Source organism: Poecile atricapillus, chromosome Z, assembly GCF_030490865.1.
Source record: "Poecile atricapillus isolate bPoeAtr1 chromosome Z, bPoeAtr1.hap1, whole genome shotgun sequence".
NCBI classification, from domain to species: Eukaryota; Metazoa; Chordata; class Aves; order Passeriformes; family Paridae; genus Poecile; species Poecile atricapillus.
In genome coordinates, this window is record NC_081289.1 from 126,071,270 (window position 1) to 126,085,713 (window position 14,444).

The 14,444-nt window shown below is 38.4% G+C and overlaps 1 protein-coding gene across 3 annotated transcripts in view; it reads right to left on the reverse strand.

Annotated features, from left to right (window-relative positions):
- The window catches only part of IPO11 (importin 11), an 80,254-nt gene extending 66,470 nt beyond the window's left edge, over positions 1 to 13,784 (reverse strand). Inside the window, exons 1-6 of one of the 3 annotated variants that reach the window (XM_058827286.1) lie at positions 13,694 to 13,784; positions 13,149 to 13,217; positions 10,599 to 10,668; positions 6,749 to 6,832; positions 6,327 to 6,470; positions 2,896 to 2,996 (exon numbers count right to left, since the gene is read on the reverse strand). In XM_058827286.1, the coding sequence (XP_058683269.1) occupies positions 2,896 to 2,996; positions 6,327 to 6,464 (239 nt within the window). In that variant the 5' untranslated portion in view covers positions 6,465 to 6,470; positions 6,749 to 6,832; positions 10,599 to 10,668; positions 13,149 to 13,217; positions 13,694 to 13,784. Of the gene's footprint in view, positions 1 to 2,895; positions 2,997 to 6,326; positions 6,471 to 6,748; positions 6,833 to 10,598; positions 10,700 to 13,148; positions 13,218 to 13,693 lie in introns of those variants that run through there. The other 2 variants (XM_058827290.1, XM_058827289.1) reach the window with 2 other exon arrangements.
- Between the last annotated feature and the right edge of the window lie 660 nt (positions 13,785 to 14,444).

Consider the following 14,444-nt stretch of genomic DNA (forward strand, 5'->3'; position numbering starts at 1 on the left):
ACAAGACCCCGGCCTTAAACAGTTTTTCATTATTATATTAAACTTATCATATGCACAGTCTAACAGCAGCAAGAACTCAGTTCATTAAGTACTGTAAATAAAAACACTGTAATTAAGCTTTTGTCATTGCAGACAAAACAAAGGAAAGAAAAGAATTCATGAAGATGAACACCTCAAATACACTAGCTTGCGATAAGCAAAACTGGAAAACAGTAATGAAAAGAAAAATCTAAGAAATGAGTGCCGAAGCAAGGGTCACACAGCACTGTGTGACAGAGTCCCTAAGGGTTTGCCAGACCCTTAGGGGTGGAGGAACCCAGCGTTTAAACAACGCGAGAGTGACATCTGCCGGAGAACAGGGACACCCCCAGCCCCTGACCGAGACACAGAGCGGCACCACGGTCCCCAGCCTCCCTTAACGCCTTGCAAGAAAGCCAATTCCACAATTACACCTATAAAAGTTATAGGAAGGTGAGAAATAAGGAAGAAAGTGCCTTACTCAGCCAGATTTCCCTTCAGCACTGAATTATACGTGCCCAAAAATTAAAACAAGTTCATCTACACATGAACTTCTAAGTACTAATCTTCTATGTTGCAATCTTTCACAATTTGCAAGTTCAACATTACTTTGATCTTTCTCTGTGTTTGTTGCATGGAAAAATATATATTCAAATACTTAAAATATTATTTTGGAACTTTTTTTAAGAAAGTCTGGTATTTTAGATTTGGATTTCTGGCTCATGAAGAGTCATCATGCAAGTATAAACATGTATTTGAAAAGTATTGTTAAAGTTGCTAACATGGTACTCAAATAAGAGAACAAAGTCCACGAGAGACAGGATACAAAAGTAATTGTCTGTAAAATCAAAAACATGTTCAGCTCTTGAATTCAAGACAAACCATTTGTGAAGAAAATAAAACACATACAAAATCATCCTGTGAGACCAGTTTTTGAGGAGGCTTCTAAAAAATTTTAAAAAAAGGAGACTAAATTGTGCCTGAAAAGAGACTATGACAACTCCAGGCTCTTCACCACAGCTATATGAAAAGCTGCCTGAGAAAGCAGGAGGGAGGAAGTTCATAGGCTCATCTTCAAATTCACTCTCACCGGAAAATGCAGTTTTAAGCCTGATCTGTATCTTAAAATATGTTTCAATGTACTACTATGTATGGATGGGGAGGGGACAGCTGCTGAAGTGAGACAAGAATTTTGCAAAGACAACAAAAATGCAGGCTCTACAATGAAGCCTTCAAAAAATCACAACATTCAAAGTATGACTGGTTCATAAAATAATCAACTGAGAATTTAATTTAAATCAGGATTTCTGAAAATGACTTTCTTAGAGAAACGTGATCTGGGTGAGTGTTGACAAAATGTCACATCTAACAAGTTTAGGAAGAAAAAGTTGGACAGACAAATTTAGTATGCATTACTCCACTGAATCCTCAACATCAGCCAACAATTCTTAAGATTTATTTTATACTTTAATTGCATTAAATTAATGGCAGAAAAACTAGAAATGGTGAAAAATAGGGTTGCATTGGAAATTTAATATCAATTTAACCCATGGAATCTTTAATAGCCAAGAAAAAATTATTTTTAAATTGCATTTAATTTACATTACATTGAAAAGTACAATGTACTTTTTTTTCAATGTAAAACTACATTGAAAGGTTTTTACTTAATTTTTACCTCAAACATAAAAATCCTAGTCTTTAGTTCAGCAAGAAATAAACTATGCTTTTTTACCAGAAATTCTACTAGTATATAAAAATATTAACAACTTGAAACAATGTTTAACTTCTTCCAAAAATGTCTTGCAAAGTACCAGAATTGTAAGCAGAATCCTTTTAACCAGAAGTGTCAAAGATATATGCCATCTTTCACGAAAAAGAGGTCATTTTTCTTTCACATAAAGAATCCAAATACTTGCAGATGTTTTGCAGTTATATACTAATTCACACATACAAATAAACACTCTAGCACTCTATGCAATAATGAAAGAGTCCTACACTACTTAAAATGTGCTGTGGATACAGTATTTTATCATTTTTTCCTCTTTTGGTAGATCTTTGGAAAAGCCCACAATGCAAGGCAAAATACACTGAACTATCTCAATCAATCAACAATGAAAATCATACTTTGTACCATAACACTAACTTGGAATTGTGATGCAGAGAAACTGTACCTAGAAATCCATCTAATACCTTACATCTGACAGTGACAGTCCCACTTATTACTAGCATTTAAGAGAGACTGAACACTTGCAGGCCTTTGAGTTCTGGAACTGAAACCCTTCGTGAAATCACACCTGTCTTTAAAGGAAAAAAAGACTGGGAAGTATATAATTCTATGGGTTACATATTAAAATGGCACTTTTTGTAATTTTTATATAAATTAAATGGTGCTCATGAAAAGAGCTTATATTTTTCATCTTCTTTGGAGAACTCTTTGTCATGCACCATCAGAACAACAAAAAATGAAGACTAGAAGTTTTTAGTACGATAACTACTGCCTCTTTCCCATGTACACATTCAATATGAATCAGCTTAAACAATATGAAATGTCTCTCTTGCTCTCCAAGAGACTACCTTGCACTTCTTTCACTATCAGTAAATCCAGGTGTTAATGTCACTTACTGCATCACTTCAAAACCTATTAACCATGAAATAGCCTTTGAACTTGGTTCTCAAAAGTAAATCATGAACAGAGTCACAAAAATCAATATAAAGACAAAAGGTTTTATCAGCAAGTCCTGAAGTCTGAAGCATGTTGTCAGTTTCACCATAAATTCGAAAGTAACTTCTATGAACTAAGGATGTGCTGTTTTTCCACCGTGAGAACCATAACAAAGACAACTTTAAGACAGTTAAGTGGAAGAATGCAAAACTTACTGTGGTGCAACCCTTCTCCAGTAGCGATCAATTCCATTTTTAAAGTACAGCACAGCTAGCCATCTTACATTCACATCCAGGCTATGATTTGTAAAGATATTCTATTTACAAAAGAAAAAAAAAAAAAAAAAAAAAGTTAAAAATTGCTCAAGACACCACAACCAAGACAGGAATTGTATCAACATATGCCCTGGTATGTGCGGAAAGACACATACCTCTGTGATATGGGTATACATAAACAGAAAGTCTTAATCATTATTTAGTAAAAAAGTGAAAATACTGTGCTAAACAAATTTTTAGAGATTAAAACTATATTTATCACTAGCCCAAATTTTGATTTTTAAAAAACAAACTTGCCTGGCAGAGAAGAAAATGTAAGGGTAGGTAATTACTATATTTTTCATATTCTATACATATATATGTAATATATATATTCTATATATAGGCAATTTTTATATTCTTTAATGATGTGGCTCTCAGAAGCTTGAACCACTGTAGAACACAGAGTAATGCCTTATTCTAGTCAGAATCCAGTCTTCAGGTTATTTATTCATTATATTGTCATATGCCAAAAACCATCCTGTCTACCAATACTGTTTGTAAAACAGTGACCTGGTAGGTCTGCAATTCTCAAATTCGACTATGCTTTTTCTAGGAAATTAGTTACTACCAATAAAAAGCTATGTATCTACATATACATACACACACACATATGTATCTATCTACATATGCTTTATATGTATGTATGTGCATACAAACACAGAGGAGTTATTTTGTACAGTAATGCTGTAAAATTAACCAACCAAGAGAAACTAAAATAAAGGTAGGCTATTGAATCTCAACACAGGTACTATGCTGAACAGCAGTTCTCTTCCCTGTTTTCTATTGCATCAGATGGATCCCTCTCAAGGGGTGAGACATCATTAGTCCCTCCTTTAGAGAGCAAGCATATGTGAGCTCAGTTACTATACCGTGCACCACTTGCATTCATTCCGTTTACAAGTCCAGTATGAAGTGACCTAAAAAATGCAGTGATTCTGGTCAAAAGCATCTGCTACTTTTGGGTGCCATGCCTGCAGATACATAAACAAACCTTTCAAATAACTCAGCACTGTAGAAACCTGGGACCTCATTTTCACTATGAATTCAAAACCCTAACTTTCTCTCAAAATCTATTTCTAGGAATAGTAACATCTTTCTAGAGGTAATGGCGAACCAAACACACTCCAATCACTAGAATAAACAGACTTACATGCCAACAATGACATCAACTTCAAAACTAGCAAAATGTAGAAAAATATCAGAAAGGTGGTAGACCACCAATAAATACCGCACAATATGAAAATGATCTGTATGTAAGATGCCCTCCCTCCCCAAAGCTCATTTAGGAAGACAGACTAATTCTCTGTAAGACTTGACCTTTCCCAAATGCAACCTAAGCACATTAAAATATGAACAGGTAACTTCAAACATCACTTCCATATCACAATAAAACATTTTAAAATAAATGAAACAGGGGAAACCCACACTGAATCCATACTGAAACTTCCACTGATGTTACAACTATTCCTCTCCTTACTAAAGTATTTAGCAGAAGCAAAAAAAGAAGAATCTAGGCCAGGCCTAGATAAAAAATGGAAAAAAGACAAAAGAATCTACACAGAAACCAGTAGAACTACTCTTTATACTCTGTGCCTTCATATGAACTTCCTAAAACATGAAGCATTTAATGTACCACAGTAATGCTGTCATAGAAATAACAGGAATGAGGCCAATATACAAACTGATATAACTTGTACAGAGGTTCTTTTCAAAACCATCCAATTTATCTCTGAATCAAAATAGAGATATGCAGTATCTTCAGGAGAAACACAGGAAAGTAACAACAGCAACTCCACTAGGTATTAAAAATGGTAGGATCAAAGATCCATGTCTCATGCTTATGATTTTTTCTAACTCTGATTGTCCCAGAAGCAAGTGTATCTCACAGCAAGTAATTACTGTAACTATTAAGTAATATTACTTGCCACATCCCATAGATACCAGCTCTTATCCACTCTCCATTTACATTTACCGTCTCCCTGCACCCTTTTCTGCTCCACCAAGAAGGTGGAGTTTCTCTACCAGACATCCCACCTGTCATGATCCGTGTTAAACAAAGAAGTAGACACTTTGCTTATTTGGTTTGGAAGACTCCGTTGATATTTCACACTTAGAGAAAGGATGATGTGGCCCCAACAAATCCACCTAACCATGTAAAAGGAATTATCAGCCTTTGATCCTCTTTGATAAGCACCTAAACCCCTGAATTTTCAGTCCTTATATTTAAAATTAACTCATATCTGTTCCAGTTACACCTGTCAGTGCTCAACTTGTCTGCATCCTGAGGTGTAAGGTCTCAAAGCAAACACTCAGAGGAAAAAAAATGTCACCAGCAGCAATTTCTGCTGTTTCCAATCAAGATCATTTACCATCACAGCTACACTATGACAAAAACAGGGCAAAAAAGGAAATTTGCAGCTTAATGTATCTTCTACTCCTTTCCCTAAATCTTTGGGCTCAGCTTAAACTTTCCAAACAAATGAGAGGGTCTACAGAGAACACAGTATGTCACCCTACAAATCTGAGTCATTCAATCTATGCACTGAGGAAAGATGTTTGTAGAAAATACATTTTATCTGTATCTTTAAGACTATTATAAATGTATGCATAGATATTGGAGAATAACAACAGTGTTAACTTTCAGGGGCCTTTGCTGAAATGGTTTAATATCCTTTTTGATGGTGTTGTCATCACTTTCACCACATCAATGCATCCATTTCACTAATGGTCATAGTACCTTTGGAAGTATTCACCTTCCCCATTCCAGGATCTTACTATCACAGCCAGATCAGCTAAACTACCTGGGAGTCTCCCTCCTCTAACAAGAAGGAAAGGAATCCCAGAGAGCTATCACACAGTGCAATGGAAAGCAGCATGACAGAACTTCTATTAAAATGTTCATAAAGCATCACCTCCACAAAGAAAGAAAAGCTTATTACTGCCTTGGTTTATAAAAGGGTCCCTGTCTTTTGAGGTAACAAAGGCAATTCCTTTGACAAGGGCCCTCTTGGCCTTCTACCATCTAAAATTCACAACAGGCCCATAAAAAATTTAGCACTACCACCTACTCATACTGCCAGATGCTGGATTTCCACCTCTTGAATGCTTGGGAAATTAGACACAGACACTTTGAGACACAGTGATGACAATGCCTATCACTGTCTTATCCTACCTACAATATCCTTCAGCATAAGGATTCTAGGGGCTGGACCATGACAACTCAGGGCTTGTCTCAGCCACAGGTCACACACGGTTCAACTAGGTTCTAGAGAACAGTACTCAAAATTATTCAGAGTGCTACTCAGTAGCACTTCTCCACTGTATCTTACCAACAAGACTGAATAAAAACCTGGCTGCGTCTCCCACTGCTTCAGCTGTTCTTCAGCTGGCTTCAACACTGCAGTATCTTGGCTAGTAGCTTGTGTCAACACTTGCAAAACAACAGTGCTAGCACTGTTGAGATCCATGAAAATCTGAAAAAAAAAGGAGAAAAAACACTTATGGAGAAAAAGATAGCAAACACAGACAGGTATTTTCCACTCATTATGCAAACATCCCACGCTCATTTTTCATTAGACTACAGAGTATAAAGATAGCATGACACCCCTTCACAGGCAGTTTTGGTACAGGGATAGAACTATTTGCTTTCAGAAATCTCTCAGCAGAAGGAGCAAGCATTAAATCTATCATTACAAGCACATTTTCTAGATTTCAGGAACTGCAGGAAATATTTTGATTGTAAAGTAGTTACCTCTCTTGTGAAGCACAGCAGTAAGAGCAAAACTGCAACTAGAGATGATTACTCAGCTGTAAGCAGAGTAAACCATGGGGTTGTCTGAAAGAGGCAAAAATGCAGATTACTAACATTCTTGCATTTTATTTTTCCTCCAAGAGAGAAAATGACACATTCATTTAGTTAAATTCTACAATCCAAAGTCATCAAAACAATTAATATTAATTAAAAAAGCAAGCATTAAATCTCACAATTAGTTCTATATGAAATAGAATTTTCCTCAATATATTTGGGTTCCTTTTTATTTAGCACACAAATGCTGACCAGCTGAACCATGAATGTGTATTGCTACATTACCAATGTGTTTACATCCTTATGTACCCTTGTACTCTATGAAGGCAAAACAAAACACTGTTCTTCAGATGGCAGAGATCACATTTATAATGACCACAGAAGCGTTACAAGAAGGAAAAGGCACATATATGAAAGAAACTATGAAGTCCGTATTCTGCTTATAAAAAATAACTGTTCAAAGCTTACATTAACTTTTAATAACACATGCACAAATAAATATTCATATACTTAGGTTTTCTAAATAAACAACAAAGAATAGCTTCCTTCAAAGAGGAGAGAGGAGGAGGTTCAGGTGGGGCATCAGGAAGAATTTTTTTATGGAAAGGATTGTTAAGCATTGTAATGGGCTGGCCAGGGAGGTTGTGGAGCTGTCGTCCCTGGAGGTGGTCAAGAAATGACTGGATGTGGCACTTAGTGCAGTGGTGTAGCTGACAAGGTGGTGATCAGTCAAAGGCTGGACTCAATCTTTTCTAACCATAATGACTCCCTGATTTGCTTTTGTTTAATGGGAAAAAAATGTTTACTTTTCCACCTTCAGGAAAAAATCAAGATTAAAATTGTTACAGCAACAAAGTAAGAAATTGGGAGAAATTAAATTTCTTCTTTAACATTGATATTAATAAGGTTTAAAATTCTGATTTTTTTAGAAAAATCACTTTAACAATAAAACTAGCCACGATACTGAAGACCTTTTATACCAGTAATAGCATTGCACAATTGATAAAAAACAACTATTACACCCCTAAAAAAACAGTTCTTCAACTCCAGATCTCCAATCATCCTCAACAAAAGCTGACTAAAATTTGAAGGTTCTAAGGTTGAAGAAAGTTTACTTTCAAAGCCATGAAACACAAAATCACATCTCTCCTTACAGCAATAATTGAACAGGTGACTCTATTTTTGCTTTATACTTCCCATGTGAAGAATCTTCCAGCCTTTCTGCTTTAACCAGTTATGCACAAGATAGCAGAAGGGGGGTTACTATAGGGGTATCTTCTGTGAAAAGCTGCAAGAAGCTTTCCCCATGTCTGACAGAGGCAGTGCCAGATGGCTCCAAGACACACCAGCCACTGGCCAAGGCTGAACCCACCAGCAACAGTGGAAGCACCTCTAGGATAACATTTTTGAGAAGGGGAAGGAAAAACCTGAAGGCTTTTGCTTCTACAGGAAATTTATATGCTTCATCTAGAACAGTTCTCATTGGAAGACATACTTATTTAACTTAGTAAATGCAAGCACAAAAAATATGTGACTTTTTTTTCAGTTTCTTATTTCAAAACAGTCAGCTGGCAGTTCTAAAGACGACAGCAACAAAGAACAACAAAAATCGAAGCAAAATATTCGCTTCTTTTTTAATAATGTTTCTCATTCTTAAAGAGGTTTGTACTTCCATGTAAAAACTGGAGCAGCTACTGCTTGAACTACCGCTCAAAAAAAAAAACTGCAAGAAAAATCAAACTAAGCTTAGTGGGTCAGAAAAAAAAATTATTTAACCCAATGTTCTTTCTCTGTCAACACCACAGCAGATACCCAGGTCAGGACATTTGTACATAATGCTGACCCATCATCCAGATAACTCTGACTCAAGGATTTTTTATTAAGAGGCAAGGAATTTAAGAGCCCTCAAGATTTACCCTTCAATAAATTTGCACAGTAGCTTTTTGATCCCATGTAAAGAACAGTCCTAACACAATACTGGATAAGGCTATCACAATCCAAATAGAAAAACTAAATTAAATAATAATCTCCCTGAAGATGGGTCACCTTTTAGATAAGGTTTATAAATACTGTAAAATATTTAAGAAAGTGGTATATTCTGTATGACTTGGATAGCAAAAAATTAACTGGAAAAACATCTAATAAATGTGTAGTAAATACAAATGACAGAGATGTAAAAAAAACTGTCTATTGCTACTACTTTTTAAAAATTCCTCTGAACAGTTTCTGTTTTCTTCTAGTAAGTCACCAGTCTTACTTGTATTAATTTCTATTTTTTAAAAAAGCAGAAGGAAAATAAAAATAAAAAATTTCAACAAACTATTTTGAATCAATCCTTAATGCATAAAACTCAAATTCGCAGTTTAAGCTAGGTACAGATAAGCTAAAACAAATAGCTACTGTCACCAAAATAAGCAGTGTAACTTTCTACTCCTCCATGAACTCCTTAAATATCCAAAGATGGAAGGAATAGGAAAAATGCAGGTCTTGATCAAGTTTTCCAATAATTTTCACACCTCATTGCTAGACAGGTAAATGTGCTAGGCATAAAAAGGCAGGCAGAACAGCAAGCAGCTTTTATCAAAATGTGATGTAAACTTAGAACAAACGTACAAATTGTGACTGAGCCATAACTGCCCACAAAAAGGCAAAAGGCAGGGGTGGGGTACTGGGAGCACACACAACAAAAAAACCCAAACAAGGCAAAATGTCAAGCCATCTAAGCACACTGTCCAACAGACACCAGAGCACACTACAGGAGAAAAGAGGAATATGTGACTTCCAACAATGTCAAGCCATTACAGGCTCAGGTCCTATCTGTTAATTTTAACTCTGACAAAGTCCTTCCCTTCTCACCAACAAGATTTCTATGGGGAATTTATTCTCTGCATGCCCCCTGTAAAAACAATCGACTCAGCAAGGGCACCAGCTCCTATCTTAGTGGGAAATGCTCAAAATACAGTTTCAATTACTGATATGTAGAGACGCACATGTAAAAGTTATACCTGCAGACAGACACAACTGTTCTTCAGGAGTTTAAACCCAGATGTCTCCAAACTCAGATAGCCTCACACTGCCCTCTTTATTTTTGTTATCCTTTAATTGATGAACCAGGACTCTTCAGACCCTAATTTACACAGAGGATATATAGATGCTCTTAACCCCAGACAACTGCAAAGTCAATGAATATTTGTGCTAATACTATGGGATAGAGACAATCTTCACCTCTTACACGTCCAACTTCACTGTTGCATGGGGAAGGCAAAAGCGACATAGGTTACCCCAGAGATTGGTTAAATCGCAGGGACAAGGACTTTCTCCATAGTTCATGGGACTTCTACAGCTTTAGTCACTAGGAGGTGAGTATTAAACAGCTACTGTCTTTTGGGTACTTTCAGAGACATGAGGCACATACAGAAATTTTGGCAGAGTCTGTTAACCTTATAAGCAACACATTCTTAGAAGGAAGGCAAGGTGTGAATTTGTGTCGCAATAGCCAGAATTTCCCGGTTTGACTACTGACTAAGGGTGCAATTTCCCTTTCCTTCTTCCTGTTAGTCTGTGTCCTCACAATAAACACTGAGCAGGAGCAGGAATGTCTGTTGTTTTCTCCTGCTTTTCTGTGGTCCACACCCACTGCTATAACAACCAAACTGTACACAAACATTTTGGAAGAAGGCAAAGAAATCCCTTTTCACTAGAAAGTGTTCAATGCCATCAGCTGCAAACCCAATCATGACTCCCAATACCAATGCCAAAATTCTGTCTTGCAAAAGGAAAGAGAGACTATCCTCACCCCACAAGGAAAATCTGCTCTCCAAGATCCCTCTGGATATGACAGTACCGAACTTGACAATAGCATTCAGCTGTCAGGAAGAAAGCAAGCACAGTTACACCCAGGAAAAAAAACATCAAATGCCATCTTTTAGCACAATGAGTTAATATCTTCAAAGACCACAAATACCAATAACAGTTCCTCAACATTACCATCCAATGTCCTGCTTCCAAACTCCTTCATCTTCTTTAAGTGACAAAAATTCAAGTCTCATTTCTGCTCTATTCTTTACTCTTTAATTCCCTTTCTAAGGGAGTATCTGCAAGCACATTTTACCTTTCAAGACTGTTCCAAGTATCTTAAACGTTCTAGTTTTATACTAGCTACGCCAGTTTAATGTTTTTCCTGAACAGCCAATCGTTCTGATACAGACAAAAAGGTATCTAGGTACTTTTCCCAACACACTAAAATACATCCTAATATTAAAATCACATTAGCTATGAAAAGAAATCAGTGACTGCTAAACATCTGAAGGGATACTACATGAAGGATTTCATCACTAAACACCTCCCTACTCTACTTTTTCCGAGAGAATGCAGTGTGATAACTCACTCATATCCAGACAATTAATTCTGTGTATTTTTGTTCTCTGTTGTTAAGAGTTCAATTAATTCTTTCCCACTGTAAGGAAGTGTAGTATCTGTGTATGTAGTGTCTGAGATGGCTTCTAGGACACCATTTCCAGTTTGGTTCCCACAGTTCTCCCTTTCCTCAGTTCATGAAGGCACAAGCTGGAGAGAGGCCAGAGCTACTACGATAGTCTGTAGTCTAAAGCAAATCATCTGTGAGGAGAGTTTGAGGACTCGTTTAAGACAGTGGAACCTAAGGAAGGCTTTGCAGACACTTTAAACTAACTCCCTGAAGAGTGCTTACAAAAAGGATTTGCTGTTTCTTACCAGCTGATGATACAACTAATGAACAACTATAAAACTACACCCTGCAGCTCTGTAGGTTCCAGCAGAAACTCAGGACTGTCTTTTACAGCACATTTTTTTCAATGAAAACAGGGAAAACAAAGTTCCCATGCTGAGAAGCCACAAGAACTCCTGAAATGAGTAACACAAATGCTGGCATTCAGTCATGTAGATATAATACATTAGCAAGGATACTGCCACCTTCAGGAAATGATGGTAGTTACCCTGATGTCCCTCCAGCCTTCTACAAACTTTTCCATTAATCTCTTTGCTTGCATCGCCACATGCCAGCAGTCCCACTGAGCAGTGCACCCAAAAGAACTAAAACTACCCTGGTTATTGAAAGTACTACTTAAACTCACTAGTAACTGCAGCAATCATCAAAACAAACACAATGACTAATGTTAAGCATTATTAAGATATTTCAAAACCTACATTATTAATTTTTCTTTATGTAATTGAACCAAACAATCTATAGTTTGCCCAATTTAAGGCACAGTAAAGAAGACAAATGAAAAGCTCTGAGCAGAGAAGAGTCAGAAGTGGTTTTTCTCCCATACTGCTAGTGACAGAAATACAGGAGTAGAATTTCCAGAATTTCATTTTTACAAGAATTTAACACTGAAACTAAAACCTAGGTCTGCAAAAAGCATGCAGAAGATATGAAGGATACAAGAGCTAAGAACAATGAGGTCCGCTGTAATAAAGGACAGCAACAAGCAAGGCTGGCAACAATGTTAAGGAAAGTCAATCAGATTATGTTACAAATTCAGAAGAGAAAAATTCACATTAAACTGAAACCATCAAAGTGACCAAAAATTCCCAAGAGAAGAAACAGGGACTAAAGAAATAAGTGAGACAATTCCAAGGATTAACTAAAAAATTACTCTGCCACAGGGTTCAGTACTGATTATATAGGAAAAGCCAAATGGATATAATGTAAGAATATTTTTAACACTTAATAGTAAATTTCTAGACTGACCAATACTACAAAGTCAATCTCATTCCTTTGACTTCTTCACCTAATTTAACGGATTTTCATAAAGACCTGACAGACCACTTAAGAACAAACTAGTGCCAAACAGCTGAAATGGAAATGCAAGTTTCAGTCAGCCCTCATGCTCTGGAACAGGTTTAACCCCTTTCATTTAAACTACAGTTAAATCCTATTTCTGACGGTACAGTTTCAAAATATTGTATGTAGAGCATGGGTGACAGAAACTTTTGTGATTTATACACATTATAGTAAATGCCTTTCATGAGAACGGTGCAATGAAAGAATGAGAAGCAAAAAACAGTGCAGTGACAAATCTGTATGAAGTTTCAAGAAACCAAACTCCATGAGAAACATGCTATTTGCAAAAACTCAGCAGTATCTTACAAACTATGAATATAATTTAAATTCAGCAGCATTTTGTTGATGTGCCCTGTGGGCTAATTTAAAAGCCATGTCAAATATGTTACAGACATGACTTGATGGGAAGCAAGGCACATGGAACCAAATGGGAAGCAGCATCACTACTGTACTTAGGGCCTTGTTCTCGTATTTTATACACACTGCTGTCTTCTACGGTAACGAACTGGAGAAATAACTCACCACTGCTGCACTGAGCCTGCCTCTGATTAAGGGAAGACTGCTCTGCAGAAAAATCTGCTGTTCTTCAGCCTGCAGGAAGAAAACAACCACCTAGAATAAAGGCCAGGACGTGCCCCTTCCCGCAAAAAACAAGTTCTGTCAAGTTAACGCCTCATCTTTCTCCCATGCCTTCCATTAATTCTATCCTGACTCAAAACTGATTGAAGGAGAAAGCGGGAAACTGTTCCCTGGAATCAGGCAACAGTTATTTCCTTCCACCTCCGAGCAGGCCCTTTGCCGCTGCCAGTACAATAGGTAAGGAAGGCCCCGCTGCCTTAACCCCGGGGGCGGTGCCCCAGAGCCGGCACCGTGGCGGGCATTCCACGGCACCGTGGGGGCACAGCCGGCGGAGCAGCAGCCGAAGAGAGTGCGTAGGAGCAGCGCCGCCCGCAGCAGCAGAGCCCTGAGGCTGCGAGCCCCGAGGCAGACGTGCCCCGAGCGCTGCCTCGCTGGAAGCCGCCAGCGCCTTTCCCCCCCTCGCCGTCCCCCCCCGGCCTCCCACGAACCGGGACCAGCAAATGCCGCGGCGGCACCACCGCCTCCCCGGCGCGCGGCCCTGGCGTCACTGCCCCGCGCCGCTCCGCCGGCAGAGGCGGGGCGCGGCGGGAAGGAGGCGGCGCCGGGGGCGGCGGAGGCGGGAGCTGCGGAGCGCGGTGATGTCTGACGACAGCGCGGCGGCTGCGCGCGGTTCGTGTTCGTGGAGCAGGATCCCGTGAGGAATTCTGCCGCGCTTGGCTGATCTGCTCCGGGGGCGTTCTGGGCGGCTGCAGCGGCGCGGGGCAGACCATCACGGACATGCGTGGTGTTTATGTCAGAATATAGCGCTAAAAATATATATGAGAAAGTAAAGCGAAAAATAGAGAAAGTACTTAAAAAGAGAGTATACTTTATTGGCGTGCTAACGTATGACAATGACTGCACCGGCACTGCGACTCCGGGCCATGAGCAGATTTGTGTAGTCAAGGGTTAAAGCGCCGCCTTGTCTTATCGGCAGAAACTGATGAGGGTCGCCCTGCAAATTCCTTCTTTCTTTCTTTTATTTATTTCTCTCCTTCTTTTCATTCTTTTGATTAATTCTTTTCTTTCTCCTATCTCTCTTTCTCTCATCCTTTCTTCTTTCCCCCTCTTCCATTCATCTCTCATTTTCTCTATTCATTTCCACCCTGCCTATTTATCTAAAACCCACCGTGTGCTTACGGACTAGGTCAGGGTACCAAGTGTTAAGCACACCCATTTTTACGCCGCGTGTCATTTACG